This window comes from Drosophila gunungcola (genome assembly GCF_025200985.1).
Source record: "Drosophila gunungcola strain Sukarami chromosome 2R unlocalized genomic scaffold, Dgunungcola_SK_2 000011F, whole genome shotgun sequence".
Taxonomy (NCBI): Eukaryota; Metazoa; Arthropoda; class Insecta; order Diptera; family Drosophilidae; genus Drosophila; species Drosophila gunungcola.
The window spans coordinates 83106-105213 of NW_026453169.1; the positions used below are offsets into that span (position 1 = coordinate 83106).

General features: G+C 39.7%; 3 protein-coding genes across 7 annotated transcripts in view; 2 read left to right on the top strand and 1 right to left on the bottom strand.

Annotated features, from left to right (window-relative positions):
• Positions 1-12648, bottom strand: part of LOC128255376 (7SK snRNA methylphosphate capping enzyme bin3) — a 42130-nt gene extending 29482 nt beyond the window's left edge. For 2 of the 4 annotated variants that reach the window (XM_052984943.1, XM_052984941.1), the window contains exons 1-2: positions 12301-12648; positions 1097-1418 (exon numbers count right to left, since the gene is read on the bottom strand). The gene's annotated coding sequence lies outside the window, so the exon portion shown is untranslated. The remainder of the gene's footprint in view (positions 1-1096; positions 1419-12300) is intronic. The other 2 variants (XM_052984947.1, XM_052984942.1) reach the window with 1 other exon arrangement.
• A 438-nt stretch (positions 12649-13086) lies between these two features.
• On the top strand, positions 13087-17685 carry LOC128255379 (tetratricopeptide repeat protein 7B). 2 transcript variants are annotated; one of them, XM_052984952.1, is made up of 9 exons: positions 13087-13495; positions 13567-13849; positions 13996-14107; positions 14167-15100; positions 15156-15704; positions 16446-16543; positions 16610-16723; positions 16811-17007; positions 17069-17685. In XM_052984952.1, the coding sequence occupies exons 1-9, from the start codon at positions 13363-13365 to the stop codon at positions 17199-17201; spliced, it is 2553 nt and encodes an 850-aa protein (XP_052840912.1). In that variant the 5' UTR covers positions 13087-13362; the 3' UTR covers positions 17202-17685. The 2 variants fall into 2 exon arrangements, with proteins under 2 accessions (XP_052840912.1, XP_052840911.1); XM_052984951.1 differs by having other exon boundaries at positions 13093-13495; positions 16416-16543.
• Positions 17686-18195: 510 nt separating this feature from the next.
• LOC128255380 (trichohyalin) lies at positions 18196-20634 on the top strand. Its single transcript, XM_052984953.1, has 2 exons — positions 18196-18838; positions 19571-20634. The coding sequence occupies exons 1-2, from the start codon at positions 18305-18307 to the stop codon at positions 20582-20584; spliced, it is 1548 nt and encodes a 515-aa protein (XP_052840913.1). The 5' UTR covers positions 18196-18304; the 3' UTR covers positions 20585-20634.
• Positions 20635-22108: the final 1474 nt, after the last annotated feature.

Sequence of the window (22108 nt, forward strand, 5' to 3'; positions counted from 1 at the left end):
ATTTCGATATGATTTGACTTAAATAAAACAAGCTTACAAATTTAACGCAATTAAATGTATAGTAAAAAGATCCCAACAAATTGGATTTAAGTAAAAGCTATAAAACTGCTCCCAACATTTGTTATGATTAGTTACGGTAACAGTGTGATTTTCACTTTTTTATCCAAGTTTTTCTCTATATATTCTCTCTATTCGTTTCTCAGAATTTGTTGCACACACAAATGCGCTTGCCTTGTCTAATTTATGCAAATTTAATTGCCGCCAGACATTTTAATGAAATTGAAACATGCCAAGCGGTTCGTTGGTGGAGGGGGCCCTTTCGGCATGGGGGCGTTGTTGGTGGGTAATTTTTGTATAATTTAAGATACTGGGCATATTGCTAACTTATTCAGGTCAGTACGAAATCTAAAACTTGCGGTTTTTTCTTCCACTTAATGTTCAGTTATCGTGGTAAGCGGCCTAAAAGCCATGTCTAAAATCACAAATTGCTTTACTACAATTCGTGAAATTAACTGGTTTAGGCCATTAAACCATTCCTCATGTCTTGCACCTTTTGGTTAACAACTTGTTAAATACCCTTTAAGCTATCTAAAGCCAATTTTGGTTTAAATTTCGTTGCTTTAATTATTTTCCCGCACCTCTATCCGCTATTGATAAATATTTCTTGCTGTTATTTATAGGATTTCTTTTTATTTTGGTTGCTTTTGTTGTTGTTGCCTGTTTGCCCCGTTCATTCGCCGCTCGTTTCATTTCCACTTAGTTTTATTTCTCGCACAGTGGTTAGTTATTGAACGGAACGTGGGAACATGGAGAGACACATACACTTTTTAGACTTTTGAAGACTCTCGTCACACTGTTCGCTCTCTGCGTGCAAATGTCGCCGATATCGTTGTTGCTGTTTTCGTTGCAAAAGCGAATCAGAAGAAGAGGCGGCTCGCTAAATATCTTTAATTGTTGTTGTTGTGCGCTATTTAAACTCGCACACAGACACAAAAGCACTCGCGCACACATACCAACACTAACTGCACTGCAATTTTGACACTTGCACCGGGGTGAAAAAGGGAGGAATTATCTCGTTTTTTCCAGCAATACTTACGAATTTTTATTTAGCCGCAATGATTTCTTATGTTTGTTCGAGTTGGCTTTGCCACCGGGTTTAGTCACTCGGTTACGCACGACTAATCTGCCGTGCTCTATTGTTTTGCCGTCGGTCTTTTCTTACTTCCACTGTGGGCAGCTGCTGCTCGCGTTATTTTTTGTTATGCTAACTCGCTGCGAGACATCCGATCACTTGTGTTCCGAATGCGTTCGCGTTTTTTCAGCAAATGAAACGTTTCACTGCCAAGGCGTTGCGCCGTGGTTGCCAGGGAACGATTTGGAACATCGACGGAACGACGCACAGTGGGCCTTTTCTCATGCTGTGGGCGGTAAAAAAAAAATAGAGTTTTTCAACTGCCGTGTCATTATAGAAATAGTCACTTATTTATGTTTCTACAACGAGCGTGAACATCATGACAAAAAAAATGAACAAGTAACAATACAAAGTGTCCGAATATTAATAACATTAAACAGAATACGTGCTAAAGAATGAAAGGCTTAACTGTGATGCATTAACTATTTGTGAAACCAATTGTCTTTCACGGTAAAATTTCAATACATAGATGTGCTCTAACATATCATACATTCAATAGATTTTTAGTCTTTGTAGGTATAACAGGAAAGAGTTTAAATTAAGACCCACTGTGCGACGGAATGACGGAACGGCTGTTCGGTCGTTTGGTTCGATGCCACACGTTCGTCGCTCTCCCCCGTCTGTCTCACTCACTCTCTCACTGACCGACTGACTCACTGTCTTTCCCGCTCTCTGCGCCGAAAGTAGTGAGCAAACAGCGAGAGAATTGTGTGTGTGTGTATTGCGCCATCGCTGTGTACCTGTGCATCTGTGTGTGTGTCCCTCTCTGAGCACAATTCGTTTGTTTACAGTTTTTCGTTTTTGCACTCTGTATTCAAAAAGCTATAGGGTATATTCGAATTCGCTACTTTAACTATGACTTGTGAAATATATGGTCGTATTTTATTACCTCTCAATTTTAGGGTGTAGTTACCTGCAAAAAGCCACCTTATTTGAATTAGCCTTTTAAGTTTTTAAAGTAAGTGATCCTTGTTTAAAGCTTTCTAGGAACTAAAATCTAAAAAGGAAGGATCCACATAATTTAAAATTTTTGAAGAACTTTTTTAGAAAATATTCTATATTATTATAAAACTAAAGGGTCGCAGAGTATACCCAAAACGATTGGTCTTTTAAAAACATTGTGGATTCGGCAGATATGTACATAAGTGGGCATGTAATTACGCCAGCATTAAGTCAAACTTGTTAAATATATCGCAATTAATTGTTTTTAGTCATCTGAATTTTAAGTTTAGTATATATTTTTATTTGAAACAAAGAAAACATACAGGGCATTCAAAAGTCGCTTATCTACAATTTGAAGTTATGTTGCCCGATGGGGTATTTTGCTTTTTTCTTTTCGGTTTATGTTTTTCATTGCGTTTGATTGTTTTAAATTGAGATTTGTGTGCCAAATGCGGCGGTGCAGCTGAAGTGACGGTTGTCATCTTGTCGTTTTGTTGCTGTTGCCTTAATGGTGTGTGCAACATATGAAAATGTATAATAAATTGTGACCAACGCGGTAAATCTGGGAACTTCTAGCATAAAATGATGGTGGAGTTACGTGCACTCCACGGTTTTTAGATACCAGAATTTCTTTGTAAATATTTTTCGCCATGAGAAAGGTAATGGGATTATTTCGGTAACTGAATGTTATGAGGTTGGGGGTTGGGGTTGTAATGGCGGAAAACTTTCTGATTAGCTCTCTTTTCGATGTCTATAGACTTTGCGGCAAGCTCAAATAAATAACGCACTTACTTACCCAATTAAGGATCGTCTAATTTCGTTATGCAGCGCTTACACGTTAGAGCGTAAAGTTATTTAGATACAGTGTTTAGATTCCGTAGTTGCCTTGCCTCGACTGGGGAAAAGTGTTGGTGGGAGTGTCTCTAAATTAAAGCAATGTTATTCGCCCCGCTGCAGATACAATTAACATTGTAAGAATTTGTATATATAAACAATGAAAGACCGTTTTCAAGCACTCTGTTTAATTGATTTATCTAATTAAAACAAGAGGAAGCAAAAGGGACACTTTTAACCCTTTACAAGTTATTTGTTATTTAGTTTTCAAATGTAGAAACAAATCTCACAACGAGGCAACTTGTCTAACCGTTGTTACTGTCCTCGTTCCATAAAATCGAATTATTTTTTTTTTGAGTAAAAATGTAGATGACCAAAAAGGTTTTCTGTAGGCCCTATTAAATTTAAGCACTCTTTTGCTATTTACTATACATGTGAGAAAATTCAGTTTTGAAGCCATTTATATGACTTTTGATAAACAAAATTTTATATAAACAAACGCTGTCATAACGAAAGCCACAAAAAGTCAATTGACAAAATTACCATTTTTAAATGTTTAATTAATTGAAGATAGCGGGTCAAATTTTCAGAAGAAAACGCAACGCAAAAAACTTTTTTTTCCCTATTAAATAAGTTAGTAAATAAAAAGTGTAAGCGGATCCAATGTAGAGTGAATACCGGAACACCGCTGATTATTTGTTAACTTTTGACCTTTTTTTTCGTCTTTGTGGTAAACTTAAAAGTTTTAAAATCAAAAAATGTATCGAATGTATCGTGTCAGTTCTTTCTTCCATTTTTTTAAGTTTTGTAAAATTATTTGTTAAATGTACATTTTTTGATCTGCTTCCTGATACCATAGATCAAAGAAATATCAAGTCTAAAACTGATTTGGCTTTTTTCAGTGTACAACAACTTTGTCAACCATAAAAGCAACATAACTGAGAGCAATATCAACAATATAACCGCAAACGAAGTGAAAAGAGGAGCCTGAGCGAAAAAACTGCAAGCAAAACTATAAATAGCACCACAATGTGATAAGCGCACACATGGAAATGTCGAGCGGTCTGCTCCCGTTGCCATCCGTAGACCGAAGGAGAGTGGGGGCTCTGAGGAGAATGCTTAAGGTTACACAGCAACAGCAGTGGCCACAAAAACAGCGACAAGTGCCAGGACTCTTTGAATTCTGGCATGCATAGCGTAAGGGAAGCCATTTCTTGGCTCCAGCCTTTTATCCGACTAAACGTAACACAGTTTATGGTTGTCAAAGTGATCGCCCCACATGTTCGACGGCGGCGAAACGTCGACATTGGGGCTGTCGAACTGCCGTCATCAGCGGGGGACATTCTAAGGCACAGTGGCAATTAAGAGTAGAATCACACGTTTTAAACTTCCATATTAAATGTCCATGTTGAAAGATTTGAAATATAAATAAGTTATGGCAAAAATACATTAAATATTAATTTAATATAAACATAAACAAATTCTTAGCTTGAGAAATTTTTTTTTGGAAAAAGTTTGATTTAAAATCAAATGAGGCTGAACCATAACTACAGCACAACATTATAGCGACTCTTGATAAAATTCAACTACATCTCGATGCCTGATCAGATTCCACTTTAGATGTTAAAGTAAAATAAAAAAAATTAATCCAAGATTACTTTATACATCATTCTACCTTATTGAACATACTGATATTTAGATATCTATTTCAACTACAATATGGCCGACTTTATTAGATTTTTTAGATTTAAATATATTAACTTCGTTTAAATGCTTAGATGGTTATATGCGGTCCCACTGTAGGCTTACTCTCTTCTCCGACCTCTCTGCGATAATTTTGGCTTATGGTTTCCGAATGACTGCAATGCTCTTCGTATTTCTGTCCCGTTCTGGCGTTGTGGATTGCCCATCTATCGTTGTTATTGTGGTTAAAATATTTTTAAAGATAATAAAAACTAACAAGTAGTGTTTATTTGTTAACAAAGGCAAACGGCAACAGGTTCGTTGACCAGCCATTGAGCGTTGAGAGAGAAAAAAAGAAGGCAAAACCATGTAATCGACCGTTTCGACTAAAAGATACTTTCTATTCACAGCTCTTTTACATGTTATTTTGCATACCTAAAAGTAGTTTTGTTTGAATTTTATGAAAGGGATGAGAAGGTTTTTAATAATTTAATGAAAATAAAATAAAGCCATATATTTAGAGTAGCGGGTATCTCATAGTCGGGGTTTCTCCATGAGGATGCAACATTGTTAGAGGCTAGGTATTACAGAAAATTTGACCTGGCTTAATTCGAGCTACGGACTTCACTGTATTTGGTATGCATTGCGGGAGCTTGCTGTTGCCATATGCACATTGAATTTGGGCCCTCTGCCTACTCCAGTTCTTTCGGTGCTGCCCATCAAGGTCAGAGTGTTGTGAGTATTTGAGCGAGTGCGGTTTTAAGGAACAGCAACAAAACGGAGCTTCACTAATGAGAGTTGCCCGAGCTTGGTGACAGATGCACTAGCGTGGATTAAAAATGTGCAAAATGCAAACAAAAGAATTGCGGCCCTCAAACACAAACTGCCTGCGCTGGCAGCAACAAAAACAACTGCAGCGGCGTTGCAGGAACAACAGAAACAATGGAACAAACAGTCATCTTTCCACTTCCCCCCTCTTTCTCGCTCGACTTTTATCTCCTTCTCGCACACGACAAATGGAGCTCCCGCTAAAAACGGAGAGGAAATGAAACAGCGGTAAATCTGGGCCATGCAAAACATTTTAAATCGTAATTAAGCCGATCAATTTATGCTGCGAAATGTTCGTGTTTTCGTTTAGTGCAATTGCATTTAGCATATTGATGACTTGTTTAAATATGTCATTAATTAATCCAAAGGCTGAGTTTGACTTTACCTGTGACTGGTAATAAAATCAGTCGTTAGGAGCTCGACAATAACGAGCGTACAATAGTGGTCATATTATTAGTACAGTTATTACAGTCGTTGTCAACTTATTGGAAATAAGTGTACTTTATTAAAAACCATAGACAAGTTTGTCATGAACAATAATTTTTACTTTTAGAATTAAGTCAAAAAACACTAACAGTTTGAAAGTTTTTTACAAAGCTAGATTTATTTTGAAAATATGAAAATATCCTAATATGATCAACACGACAGATACATACATATATGGGATTTTGATCAAATATCTAGGAATAGGTTCTTAACACATAAGCAAGTTTATCAAATATCTAGGAATAGGTTCTTAACACATAAGCAAGTTTAGCTCACTATCACTAATGACGAGAACTGCTGAGGATAAATAGGCATGCCACATATGTACATACATTTGTAAATGTGTACCAATGTACATATGTACGTATGTACATATGAATAAGTGTTTTTATCTACATACATGTATTTTTTATTCATTCGAGTCGAATAAGATGTTAAAGTTCAGGAAGGTTGAAAACGTTTTGCATTTACATACATATGTACATACATACTTACATACATATACAAATTCGTATTTTGAATAGCTACCAGTTTTCATGCAGCTTTTCCTCAGTTGCTTCACTTTGCTTTGTTTTTCTCAACTTACTTCATTTTGGGTATTCCCGAAACGTCTAAATCTCGGAATGGTTGAAAATTCAGCAAAAATATACTGAACATTTTCAGCAGCCACTGGGTTGCTGAAATGCTATAATTTCAGCAAGTTGAATTTGTATGGAACAGCTGACCGAATTTCAGTTTATTTCTGCTGAAGTTTCAGCCATTTAGAGATTCAGACGATTCGGGAATACCCAAATTGTTTTCATTTCGCGTCGTCCGCCTTTCTTTTTAACTTCTTCCAGACACTGTTTTTGTTGTCGCGTCGCGTCTTCATGAATTATGCCGGGAAATGTTGTTGGTGACGTTTGAAATTAATTGAAAAACTTAAAGAAAACTGATAAGAAAAGCGTAATATTAATTTTAGATAAGAGATACACATTTATATTTTGGGAGCAATTGTAAAAAAACAGATTTTGTTGTGTCGAGCATATAAAGTATATGTGTATCTTCCTATTCTAAATCTTGCATTCATTTTTAAAGTTATCTTCAAAAACGTTGCCAAAAGTTGTCTTTCTATTGCATTTAGTATATAAGTCGGAATGAGCCGGATCGGACGACTATAATGATAGCTATTAGAGGAATCCGATAAATATTAATTAATTTATAAATATTTATAAATTTTTTTTTAATTTTCTTTAAAATGTTGTAATGGTTTAATATAACTGGGATACGTTAAAAAAAATTTTTTTTTAATTATTAAAAATAAAAAACAAATAAAAAAATATAACTTGTTCAGAGAAGTTATCTGTTTTTATAATTTTGGCTAATATTCTTTAAGATTAGGTAATGGTTTATTATTTCAGAATTACGGTTAAAGTTGTATTAGGTTTTATTAGAACAATCTAAAATTGGTTTAAATATACTTCGGTACATAGTAATGTAGTAGTAGTAACATTTTCAGAACTACGGTTTTAATTTTAATTAAAATCGGAACGATCGAAAAAAGTAGTTGAAAATGACCATAGCTTCACAATCGTTAAACGCCTATACGATTAAAAATTGGTATATTGTTGTTTTAAAGAATATTTAATTTTTAAAACATCTGCAAGGTAATATAATCATAGGCCTGCCGAAGTTTCCTTCCTTTCTTGTTACTTCCTGATACCAGTTTTGTAGCCATTTTATCCTGTCTTTGAGCCTACTCCAAGACACTAACACTAGCTCCTGAGGGCATGAAAAAACTTTATTATCAATGTTTTAGCAATCCTTTTGTCAATGTCGAAGGTTTAGTTTTTTTTTAATTAGAATCATCGATAAATAATAATTGCCTTCCTCCATTTAAAATTTCTTAAGTATACTTAAAACAAAAAGTGTAAGTAAATTTAACTTAGTAATTATGGAAGTTTAGTTACTTGTTTTCATTATATATTGTAAAAGTTTACCATGTAAAAGTAAAAGAAAAAAGAAGAATTATGGCAAGGAAATGTGGGTAAAAGTTAAGAAGGAGCAATTGGCAATCGGTACAAATCGCATCAAAAACGAGGGAAATATACATATATATATTGTTCAATGAAAAACGAAAAAGTTTTCAACTTGAAATATGAGACAAGTCGGCGGAGCAAGTACAAGGTAAAACTGAAAAGTTGGCTTTTGTACCACTTTGTATATTTCTTTGTGCTGAGCCAGCATTTTTTTAAAGTGAAGTGTTAGTCGCGATATCAGAGATATTGGCATAAAGCGAGGAAGCAACCGTGGACAAGCATAAATTTATTTCGTATCGCTCATCTTTTTTCTGTTTAGTTTTACTTGATTTATGACTTCAGTGTGCCCGTAGTAAGATATTTTTGCTATAGCACAAATGCTCTCCACACAAATATACACATAGCTGCATACTAGGCAAAATCATGAGCCGACTATAGGATACCTGGTTTTCACTGCAATGATCAAGAATATGTGACTTCTGTTTCAGTCAAAATCGTTTTATTGACAAAGAACTGTCAAACCTTTAATTTACGTTAATATGTGAACAAATTTACTGAACTATTTTTTTCAAACTGTTTTGCGGATAGACGGACTTGGCTGTTGATGGTGATCATGCAAATTGCCATATACCCTTAGTATGCCACGAATAACGGGTATTAGAAACACACACAGATGAAGCGACAGAAATCGAACTTTATTGATAGCTGCGTTGTGGCAATAAAAAAAATGGGGGTGGCAACAGGCGTGGCAGCGGGAGATGCTGACAGAAATGTTTGTGGGCGTATTTTTATACCCGTTACTTATAGAGTAAAAGGGTATATTGTATTCGTTGGAAATTATGTAACTGTTAGCTTTGGGTAAGGGTGCTGCCCGCTCGTAGCTCCTAGTGTTGGCTATCCAGGTCGACAGATGGCGCCACCTAAACTTTGATTGTTTTGTAGGGGAAATACTCAGTATGAATTTTGTTGGCTCAGTAACGGGTATCTAATAGTCGGGAAACTAAACTATAGCGTCTCTCTTTTTCATTTTGAGTTTGTGTGATATGAATGCAACAGAAAAATGTATGCCATGCTTATGCTTCGCACTTGTTTATGGCCAAGAAACTGACAAAAGCAGATGAAGAAAAATATTAAGTGGCCGAGAGAGAAGTTAGGATGAGGATAAGCAGTACGTGCAAAACCCGACGTTTCTAAAACACCAAAGCCATAACAGTTGTCCAGCCTTGACACGGCTTTAAAAAAAATACAATAAGAAAGTTACTATTATTAAAAATAAACAAAAAAAACAATTTTTTTGTATTATTTATTCTATTATTAATTTCTTTGTCAACATAAAATAAGTCCATTGAAGAAATATGTTTATAACATTTAAGATTTGAAATTTCTGGATTCCACTCAAGTTTTTCCCCCTACTTATAAGTATCATGACCAACTTTTCATCATACACAGCGCTTCTTTTTTTATGGTTTATCAGTCAAAAAAGAAGGTCAGAAAATTAAGTGGCTGCCTGCTGGTAATTCCTGAGGTTAAACGACAATGTATGGAAGATGGAGGATGTAAGAAATCAAGAATATATTTAACTTAAGAATGAAACTGCGCATGGATGAAAGAGTTACGTGCCAAAGCTAACCAACATATTACATTACATATAAATGTACGTGTGACTTAAAGGCAAAAGTACCAGTTGTAAAGTCAAGACAATGAGATATGACGCAGTCAGATCAAGTAATTTTTGAAAATTTTTGAAAATATCACAATCACTTACACGCAGAAATCGCGGAGTTAAAGAGTATTTTGTTTTAGCCAAATATGAGAGGACGAATAATACGTTTTGGCAAACATGTGCAAAGACTGTAGAAAAAAATTTTTTTGTTCTATTTCTTAAGTATTGACAACCTCTGTATTTGTTAGTTCAATGCTTCGAGGGAGCACTATATACAAAATGGGACTTCAATGAGGTCAAAATCCCTACCAAATGCACACACCCATTGTACTGTAGGCTAAAGGTACTGCAAAGGAGCTCAAAGCGCTGCCAACGGCAAAGGAGGGGGAGGAAAAGAGCGCGACAACGAGGACGAGGGCAAAGTGAATCTTTGAATTTGACGTCGCAAAAAAAGAGCGCGATTCGTAATAAGGAGACCTCAGTAAAACGAGCGGAGAAAGGGTGAGCGGCCAAATTTTAGACAAAGGGGGAAGAGGGTCACACTTTGCCAAAAAGCAACAGTAAACATAAGCAAGGCGAAAAATACAAATAAAAACAGAGCGGAAAAATAAAACTAAAACAATGAGGGGGAGGCATAAAAAGTGGGCACAAAAGAGGCAATAACAACAAAAGCTAGCAAGCAGCCAAACAACAAAAAAGAGTACAATGTTAAATGTGGCCTCTGGAATTTTGTTTCGTTGCCAAATTGTTTCGCACAAAGAGAGAGGAAAAGCAAGATTCGGCGAGCAGCAACTCCAACTGTTTAAATTATCAAGCATTTTTATTTTCTATTTTCTTGCCTTTATGCGTGAGTCTTGACAGGCACAGATGCACGCAGAAAAAAAAAGAACCTCAATATCAGATTTTTAATTGGTTGGATCATGAGACAATGATTGTGTTATATAAATTTATATTTATATTATTATATTTACATATTTTTGTCTTCTTACATATATTAATCATAATTGAAAGTTAATTTTCTATTTGTGTAGATTCGACTACTTATCGAAAAGTCTTTTTTGCCCCAATTCCTCACTGCATCACCTTCCTCTCTTCTATTCACGTCTCTGGAGACTTTACTTGCTCTTGGAGTACCGTTACGCCTAATCGCCATGAGTATGTGTGCATTTGACGCGGTTGCGTCTCTCGTCACTATCCGCACTCCTATCGTCTGGTCTCTCACACCACCCCTTACATTACCACCCAGCAGCCACCTGCTGGTCATGCACAACAACTAAATCGAACAGTGGGTCCGAATGTTATGCGTAGAATCGAAAATGTTAGTCTGAAAGTCGTAAACGATACATCTGCATGTACATACATACATACTTATATACATATTCATACAATCTCAATGTTGTACAGATAACGAAAACTCTGGATATCTTTAAAAAAGTCAAAAGGAATTCCTATGCCTTATTAAATAAATTCAAAAAATTTGAGCTAATTCACATAAATAATATTGCAATATTGCATTTACACGAAACAGCGGTTATTATAACACATTTTGGTCGCTCTCATTTATTCTTACATTTATTTATTTATGTCAAGCGTTACGAAAATTGCTAAGAAACAAAACAATACATTTTTGACGAATTCTATATAATATCCCAAAGTCTATTAAGAAAGAATGAATTTACTGATAGTTTTTAATAAAGCCCACAGTGCGATTCTGTGAGACCCTTTTTTCTCGGCTCCCACTTCCACTTCCCATTTCCCACTTATTCGCAACCAGCTCTTGCCTTGTAATTATTGTCATTACGTCATACGCAGGCAGAACCGCGACGCCGCACTGCAAGCCCACTTACTCGTCCCCCTTCCCAATCTGCCTCCCACGCTCCACCATCAGCCCTTTCAGTCGGGCGCCCTCTGGGGTTTTGTTTTGATTCGCCTTGGCTTTTAATTTGGCGCGTCGCTGGTGCGCTTAAAAGAATTCCGTCGCTGCCCCATTTTCTGAAAATGCGATAGGGGAGAACTGTAGAGATTCTCTCTGCGGGAAAAGAGAGGAGCCGACAATATATAAAGAAGAGAAAGAGCCAGAAACCGAAACCGGGCATCTATGATGGCTCCTTCGCGCTTATTTTAATGTGCATTTAAATGTTTTCTTTACGTAATAATTTGTTATTTTATTGTTGGTACATGCCATGAATCGCTAATGGGACGCCCATTTCGCAGAGTTTTGACAAGCAACAAATAAATAAAAGCCAAGCAAAAAATAGAAGCCTGGCAATTAACTTTGACATCTGACGAGCACGCGATAAAAGTTATAGATGACAAAGCGGCAATTAGGCGGAAGAGGCGGTGCTGGGCAAACAAATTTGATTGCTTAAATGGCGCGTGAAATTGGCATCGAAATAACAATTGAACTTGAAGGATAAGATATTGAGTTGCACTCCAAAAAAAAACACACCTTGAAATCACTTTTACTTTTATTCATTTTCTACCTGAGCTTTATCCGTCCCTTGCTTTCGTGGGTATGTGCGCAAAAACAACAACAGAAACCTCAAAAACAGCTGAGCGTCCGTCGCACACACATACAAAGTCACACGTGCTGTGCTTTTCGCCAAATTAATACAAAAAAAAAAGGTATACGTACAAAAGCCGGAATGACTTACCTTCTCACAATAATTTTCCAGTAGTTTGCTCAAACTCTTTTCGATTAATTCAGCTTTATTTTCACAGTACAGGGCACTCTTCTTTTATTTATTTTCTTCAATTAAGAACGATTTTAAAGAATTTTGTCGCAAAACGCCGCGTAAGTATATAGTTTTTCGAGTCGACGCGGAGAAAACAAGCAAATATTTTAGAGGTGGAAACATCGACTCTAACTTTGATGTCATCGATGTTTTGAAAACATCGGTAATAATGATTGCAAGGTTTTCATCTCTAACGAGAATTGAAACAAAATGGATGTCCTTCAACAAAAGAAAGAAAATTTCCAAAACTTAAGCAAAACAAAAGCTTGTTAAATTCCTTCCGTAATTTGTTCGTCAATATTGTAGTAGGTACTGTCCCTAGTTGTGGCGTTTGCGCGATTACCTGTGATGAATTCATGTACTTTTTTCTAAGCTCAAAGAACCGAAATACCGCCATTTAAAAAAGTTTCTAAACTGATACTTTACGTTGTAAGTTGTATTGCTTTAGTGGTTAGAAATTTCGCCGGGCTGTTGTAGAGGATTTTACAAAGTTATTTAAATTTTTTAAATTTTGTTTTTAGATGAACCAAATTATTTTAATATTCCACATATAATTGGAGTTCAGAATCAAGGTAACTTTTTGCGTTGGTTATCGAAATTATAACACACGTTTTTAACTTTTTCATCACGTCTAATTGCGTCCGGATTACAGTTTTTATATGACAGGACCGGACTTAACTAAAATAAGCTAGAAATGCTCTAGCAATAATACTAATTTATCTGTGCCACCGCTGGTTCAAAAATCTCTTAACAGCACCCTGTTAACATAACTATCGATAACAGTGGCTGTCGATAGCAGCTGCCATATGTGACGAAGAGGAAGAGCGAAGAAAACACGAACAACTCCAATGTTTGTGAAATAATTCGATTAGCGTTCAAGGAGAATGCTGTAAGCGCAGAGAGGGAGCCAAAGGACACACACTCCCATACAGGAAACACAGAGTTTGACGAACCCAGGAAACACAACTGTCCGGTGGTCTCATGGCCAACAGGAACATGCGTAACACGAACACCACAAAAGTGGAGGCTCTGATCGAGAGCTGTCGCAGCGAGGGCAAGTGGCAGCGGGTAATCGAGCTGACGGATGAACTGAAGACCGGGTCGCCGCACAATGGTGAGTAAGCTGGAACGGATTGGTTTGAAGACACTTAGCCTGCAATAATTCCCCTCTCTTCCCCGGACTAGAGTGCCTGGCCAACTTTTTGGTAGGCGAGGCTCGGCTGGAGAACTACCTGGAAGACAATGCCCCTGCCGCCGACTCCAATTTCGGGCGCGCCAAGTCCGGCCTGGCCGAGGCTCGACGCTTCCTCCACTTGGCCCTTGGCGAAAGCGGCCAGAAAGCGGGCATTGCCCTGGACGCTTACCTGTTGCTGGCCAAGCTGTGCTTCGCTTGCGGCGAGTACGAGCAGAGCCTGGACAACTTCGTAAAGGCCGAGCTCAACACGCTGGCCGAGAAGGAGCTGACTCTGTAAGTTGCGTGCAAGTTTAAAAAAATTTTAAGTTAGCTACATACGTAGAAATCAGTTTTACTGTACATACAGTACATTCCTATATACATTTACTGACATTCCCGTATATATACATTTTACTAATAATAAATATAATCTTTAATAGGCGTAGTTTAAAGATCCTGGCCGAGTCGTATGCCATCAAGGGGCTGTGTCTGGAGCAGCAGACTTCGAAGCCGTCATCCAAGTTCAAGAAGGCCGAAAAGGACACGGAGATGGTAAATTTTAGATGCATTCTCAAAAACAATTCTTAACTTATTTTGAATCTTACCCACAGATCAGCTGCTTTGAGCGGGCTACGGATCTGGGTTTGCTTTATCTGCAGGAGTATGACATCGTGAGTGGAAGCAGCAGCTCCAACAACTCAACTGCTGGCTCCACGCTCAATGTGAACGCGAGTGTGCAGCCGTCAAGCAGCAGCTTCGCTATCAGCAGCACCATACCGGCAAGCGGCCCGAGCGGCCTTGAAGTGAACCGCCGGATGGGCGCAATTCTGGAAACGGCGCTACAACGGGCACCAATAGTGCTTATCAAGACGGAAAAGCTTCAGGAGGCCGTCGAGCGATACCGCATCATGTTAAACGCCATCGAGACGCGGGCCACGCAATCGCTGCGTCTCACGCTCGCTCGCCAGCTGGCCGAAGTGCTCCTAAGGGGTGTGTCTGGCACGGTTTACACCCCGCCCTTCACCGGAAAATCGGGCGGTGGAACGCTGCGAGGAGGTGCCTCCAAGAAGCTCTGGAAGCCGCGAAAGTACGCATCCCGCCAGCAATTCAATCCGCGAAACCAACAGGAGGAGGTTATACTGCTGCTGCTCATTGCCGAGGCTCTGGCTGTGAGGGATACTGTTCTATCGCAGAGCCCCGAGTTCCGTCAGGCCCGTCAGCATGCTATGGGTAACGTCACGGCTGTCTATGATCTCCTCACACTGGCCACTGTGCGCTGGGGCCTCGTGCAGCTGTTGAACGAGTCCTTCGAAAAGGCGTTGAAATTCAGCTTTGGCGAACAGCACGTGTGGAGGCAATACGGACTGAGTCTAATGGCAGCCGAAAAGCACTCGCACGCACTGAGAGTTCTGCAAGAATCAATGAAGCTGACTCCTGGCGATCCGTTGCCTTGTTTGCTGGCCTCGCGCCTCTGCTACGAGAGTCTGGAAACGGTTAAGCAGGGCCTGGATTACGCTCAACAAGCGCTTAAGCGTGAAGTGAAGGGTGAGTTTGCATTAACTTTTATTTAGTTATCCATTTCAATTTCGTCAAATTGCAGGCCTGCGACCATCGCGCAGTCAACTCTTTGTAGGCATAGGCCATCAGCAGCTGGCCATACAGTCAAATCTAAAGAGCGAGCGGGATGCGTGTCACAAGTTGGCTCTGGACGCACTGGAGCGGGCTGTACAGCTGGACGGGAACGATCACCTGGCCGAGTACTATCTGTCGTTGCAGTATGCGCTTTTGGGACAGCTGGCCGAGGCGTTGACCCACATCCGTTTCGCTCTGGCGCTGCGCATGGAGCACGCTCCTTGTCTACACCTGTTCGCCCTGCTGCTGACAGCATCGCGGCGACCTCGAGAGGCACTGGGGGTGGTGGAGGATGCTCTGCACGAGTTTCCCGATAATCTACAACTACTGCACGTTAAGTCACATCTGCAGCTTCACCTGGAGGACGCAGAGACGGCGCTGAGCACTGTGCAGCACATGCTGGCCGTGTGGCGGGACGTTTACGAGGCCCAGTTGGCGGGGGAGGAGGAGAAACACTCCGATACCAAGAGCGGCGTTCACTTGGCACATTCCTCACAGATGTCCGACAAGGATTCGAGTAAGTTCCCGCCGGCTTCCGCCTGCATTTAACTTACTCATATCTCTCTCCCTATTAATGTAAATGTTCTATGTATATACATTCGTGTATATATATATATATTAATGTATCCCAACTTCTGCGGAATGTGTGTATTGTGTACATAACAAACCAATCAAATTCGCTTAAATAATTGTAAGTTTGCTAAGAATATATCCCGGTTTAATGAGCTCCGATCGCATGCATGTTGATCGAGCTTGGTTAACACCGAGATTCGCTTTCATTGAGTTATCCTGGTTTCGTAGCTAATTGCTAATTGCATATCTGCCTGCTATTGCTTGTTTTTCTCCTACGCAGTACTTTATTTGTTTCAAAATCAATTTCTATGTTTTTTAATTGTGATATTTTATAGATAACAGGCAAAGTACAAAATTTGAATGCAAAAACTAAGGACAGAAAACAAAAAATTGATATTTTGTTCTTAGGCCCATGTCTCTTAAGCCTTAGTTAAGTTTAATCAGCTTTTGCAATGAAATGTTTATATTTTTGAAAACGTAACTCATTGATTTTGGTTTGAAGCCAAAATATTACTTTTCTGGCCCAATTGACAATGCTTTTAGTTTGAAATGTTGTCCATTCTTCCTCTTCAAATCTTTCTCCTTTCCGTTTAGTTGTTGGTCTCATATAATTTAACTTTAGCCATCTGATTAATATTACTTTTGCGTTTTGAAGATTCCGTATACGCTGCATCACTGGCTGCAGTCTCACGCGTCGAACAGGCTCTGAGTGAAGCGGCCAGCTCGCTTAGCTCGTTTACCCAGCGTCCAGGACCCCGACGACCCTGGATGCTCCAGATTGAGGTGCGTATGTTGATTGTAGTTTCTAGATTATTTAGAGGTTACTCTAATTTACCATATTCGTTTTAGATCTGGCTACTGTTGGCTGATGTCTATCTGCGCATCGATCAACCCAACGAGGCCCTTAACTGCATACACGAGGCTTCTCAGATATATCCGCTTTCGCATCAGATCATGTTTATGGTACGTTATTCAATTATGCAATATATTCAAGTTTCCATCTAGACTTAAAGAATAAACTTAGTAATTTTATTCTTTATTATTTTGTAGCGCGGTCAGGTGCATGTCTATTTGGAGCAATGGTTTGACGCCAAACAATGTTTTCTTAATGCTGTGGCCGCCAATCCCAATCATACGGAAGCTTTACGCGCCCTGGGGCAGGCTCATTTGATACTGGGCGAGCCTAGACTGGCCGAGAAGATGCTGAAGGATGCGGCTAAGCTGGATCCCAGCTGCCCCAAGATCTGGTTAGCTTTAAGAGGTTTCATTTGGGTTGCAAACCAGGACTCACATTGTTGAATTTTACAGGTTCGCGTTGGGCAAGGTGATGGAGACCCTGGGCGATTTCCATGCTTCGGCCGACTGCTTTGCCACATCGCTGCAGCTGGAGCCTTCGTGTCCGGTGCTACCCTTCACTTCAATACCGTTGGTCTTTGAATAGGATCCTTTCTTTGGCTCCCCGTTTGGTTCATTTGTAGCAGATTCAACCTCAACTAACCTCAAAGTGAACAGCAATATTACTTACTATATATATACATATATATACTTACAACTTTAAAAGTCCACACTCTTATTAATGTCTTACCTTGGTTAATATTAATTGTTGTGCCGCAGTATTAGAACAAAAAGGATTTAAATATTGTATATGCGTGCGTGTGCTTGTAAATTATTAGCTAGCAATTGTTTAAAAGTTGATGTGTATAAAAACTAATGAAAAACGTCCCGACCTACATCTTCAGACGATGTTGTATGCGATATAATATTAGAAAAATATATTTCTTCCCTTGCTCCAACACTTAAACTTGTTTAGGCTGGAGCTTAACTTATTTCTTTTAGTCCCTGGAATGTTAATTATTGCATAAATATTTGATTGATATATAGATAAAGTTTACTTTAAATGAAATAAAAAACTTCACCAACTATGACTCTTTATACTTTGCAACCGGGCATTACGACAGCTAAAGTTTTTACAGTTTCTATTATTTATTATCGCCAACCATTCATTCGTACATTTCAAAATATTGTAATCAAAGTGAGAACATTCATACATGCCTATACGTTTCTGTCCAAGAATTCAGAAATAAAAGGAATAGATTCAAATCTATTTAGCGGTTTGGATGTGCTTGCGCTGTGTTTTTCGAAGCCTTTCTGTTTCTAATACTTTAGTGTCCTTGTTTTGTTTTTTATTTGATTGCCCTACCATTTTCCCGAGACCTTTTAACTTCTGCAGAGGCTAAATAAAGGCGATAATTTCCGTATTCTGTGCTAAAGGCCAAAAACAGACCTCTATAACTGCCAAGGAGTTTATTTTGATTTGGGGTTGCTTTTGGTCTTGTGGCGTTGCCAAGGACAACAAGCATATGGCCAATCAATGGAAAAATAAACAAGCCAGTCGGAAATGTCGTTGCAGTGCAGGCGCAGGAATTTGGGTTGATTACGCCAGGCAAGAAACAAAAAATAAATCCCTAGTGATCCAGTTTACAGTTTGACCCCGTTGGATTAGGTCCACTAATCTTGATGGGTGATTAGTTCCACCCAAGCACTATGACACCCAAACGAAAGCGTCGCGGACGCAGCGAGTCGAGGGCCAGGAGCAAAGCCAAAGGACAGTCGGAAGCAGAGCACTTGCAACTGCTTGAGGAGCTGGAGTTGGCCGACAGCTGCTGCGAGATTTGCCACTGCGACTGCTACAGTTCCCACAGCGGCAGCTCGGTGAGTGGACGGGCCATTCAGCGGCAGGAGAGCCTCAAGGAGCTGCTGCAACTGGACAAGGACATTCAGGCTCTGGAGCAACTGCAGCGCCGGGACTGCAGTGCCAAGAGCAAAAGGAGTGCCAGCAGTCAGGGCAACAGGAGTGCGTCCCGGTCGCCGACGGAGGGGAAGTCCTCCCACAGCAGGCGGGGATCTGTCGATTTCCAGAAAAGGTCCAGAGGTACAGAGTCCGGCCGGAGTCGCCGGTCAAAAAGTGCAGGTAGCCACAGGAGTCAGTCCCGGGAGAAGCAGCATCCGCAGAAAGCAGAGCCCATTCCTCCGGAGCGCCGACGACGCGGTGCCCAACGGGATTGTAAGATGCTTCAAGTAAGAAAACTGAGAAAAAGTGGATTTTCGGGACAAACGAACATATGTATTTTCATCGACTTGAGAAGAATTCTCGTTTTGATTCTTGCTTACTGCAATATGGAGACTTAATAATTCGCAATTTTATTTAATGTATTTCAAATCAGGTTCTAAACAGAAAAATTACTCATGATTTCCAATGTCGGGTCATAGCCGCTGAATTTGAATATACCTAGCCATTTATAGCTTAAGAATTTCAGGTGTAATAAAATCTCATGATATTTTAATACAAGAAAGGAAGCCAGCAAGCTTAAAATTATTTTGAAGCTATTGAAAAAATTAAATATTCTTAAAAACATATATTTTTAGATTTTTATGGGTATATGTTTAAAAACAGTGAAGCAAAACTTTCCGCTGACTCATTCGATCGTCCGATTTTAATAAAATTAAAACCGTAATTCTGTAATATTAAAAGAGCAGTTATAGTTTATTTTTTCTTATTTTTCCGATTGTTTCTATGGATGCTATATGATAGAGAAGTCCGATCCGGCTCGTACGACTTATACTACCTTCAATAGAAATACAAGTTTCGGGAAAGTTTAATGTATATTTCTTTAAAACTGAAGGACAGGGGGGCAGACAGACATGGCTGTTTATATATACATATGTATTTTATAAGGTATGTGTTTTAAGTGCGCTTCATTGCGTTGCAAACTTAACTTAACTGTACATCATCCATCTCCATCTGTATAGCAATTTCTGGGTCCCTTGAACGACGCCCCCGCACTTACCATCATCGGACGGGCCAAGTCCAAGTCGCAGGAGAATATGGCCCGGGGGCCCAGCCAATCGCAGGCCAAGAAGAGCTCACTGTGCAGCTCGATGGCCAACCTGTGTCTGGCGCCCACGGTGCGGGCCGCCTTCCAGCTGGTGCCCACTCACGACCAGAAGATTCTTAACCGCATGGCGGGAAAGAGGAGCCAGCAGGCCGCCGACAAGGAGACCGCCTGGCTGGCGCGAAAGTTCTGGGAGAACGAGCGACTGGAGCGACAGCTTCTGCGGGTGGAGCAGCTGGAGGCGTACAAGCAGGCGGTCCACGACAAACAGTTCCAGGATTTCCTGTTGACCAAGGCACGGCTGCAGTCCTTGGCCGAGCGGGATCTGGCGGAGCTGAAGCGATTGCGCGGAGCCCTCGATGCCAAGGACGCTGCGGCCAAGAAGCGGCTGGAGGCCAGGCGTCTGGAGCGGGATCTCAATCTCTGCCAGCGCAGGTGCGAGGAGTTGCGCCGCAGTGAGGCAGTCACCGTGCAGCAGGAGGAGCAGCACCTGGACGAGACACTGCGCAAGCGCGACATCTGCATGCGGCTCACGCAACGACTGCGGCGGGCGGATGAGTTGCGTAACCAGCTGCTGGAGGCGTACCTGAAGCGGATGCAGCACGACAACTATCTGGAGCAAGTGCATCACGAGGAGCACTGGCGGGAGCGACAGCAGGAGGAGCGACTGCGCAGGGATCAGCTCCGCGGGGACATCGAGCGCAAGAGGCACCAGTCGCAGCGCTTTGTCCAGTGTCGCCAGCGGCGCCAAGATGACCGCTTTCGTACCGCCAAGATCTCGGCCAGTCTGCGTGAGCTGGTCCGCCAGTCGGTCACACCCGAAGGCGCTGTCAGTGGATCGATGGGTCAGGATACGCCGGCCCTCAATTCGTATGCCCAGCAGCAGCTGCAGCTGGGACGTTTGCTCTTCGATCAATCCTCCAGGGAATGATACATTCCTCAACATGGTTATGGTTATGTAAATACTAAATTGTTTGTTGGTTTTATGTAAATAAACGGATGTGAGATAATTGGTTGGGATACTAGTTTGATCTCTGGATATGTACTTTCAATTTCAAATTTAGAGATATGTTATATGTTGTTATTTTTATTTCCTAGAACAAAACCATTCAACAAAACCATTCAACTATATTGATACTATATATACCTGTTCCTCGTTGAGTAAAGCAAATTATTTTTTTTTTTATTAAATTATTGTAGTTAATTAGTATTATTTATGGCAACATAATTTTATAGAATTCACAACATAATCAAAAGAATAACAATATCATTATCAAAATCTTTTAAATTTTTTAACCATTTAATTTAAAACACCAGCAAATATATAATTTTTTTATCGTTACATAACCTACAGTAACGCGTACCATGTATCTAAAATTAATTAATATTTTTTTTTAGAATATTAAGACCTTAGGCACTAAAAATATTGTTACTTAAGTAATAATTGAATTCTTAAAAACCATAATTTTAAAATGAAATTCGTCCTCATTTATACCATGTTTTTCAGTTATATTTTTATTTGTTTTGTGCATTTGGTGTCGCATGAGTCACCCATCGACCCCAACATATTATTGGAATTTGATAAAAAGATTTGGAGTACAAAGATGTGGCAAACAATAAGCGAACCGTTCATTGAACGGCGATAACAAAGACCTTAAGTCCACAGGGAACCAGGGGAGCAAGTTGGGGTAGAACAAATCTTGGTTTATGGAGATGACGTGAACCCCACCCTGAACTACCTCCAGGAACTCCAGAGCACGTAGGTAGGTAGTGAAGCCCTGATTAAAGAGCCTTGATTGGGTCACTGTCCGGAGAGCAAAGACTCCTCTTAGCTCCTCCTCCTCATTCCAGTGATCACGTTCCGGATGTGCAAATACTCAGAGTGAGTAACCAGGAGGTGCACATGCATCCTAACCTGAGACAAGGTTATCGGACCGCCTCAAGTCTGATTCATCGCCGACCTAGGCCAGCGGTCACTTCCTCAGTTCAAGCTTTTCGTCGCTATCAAAGTTAATTAGATTAACACTTTAACTGCTATCTCGGTTTCAGCAGCTCAAGTGCATAATTGTTGTGGTGGTTTTGTAATTGAAACAAATTTTGTGCAAGCATGGCCTAAGTAGTAATGGTGTTTTTTTTATGGTCGGAGAGACACTGATGCTGGATGGTGTGAATTATTCGGAATTTATTCTGCGACTGTATCTAAAGCTGTACTAGAAAGGTATAAAAACATATACATAAAGTAAGAACGAATATATTATTAATAATTTAATAAATTTACTAACTTTAAGAAGCAATCTTAATAACCTCTTATACACTTGATTTTCTAAAAAAGTACTCCTTTTGATGTACACTCAGAGACAACAATTAACTATGGGATCAATTAAGTTTATTGCCTATTAAATATGATCAAGTTTTTATATAAACTTTTTTATTTTTGTATGCCTTAATACTATTT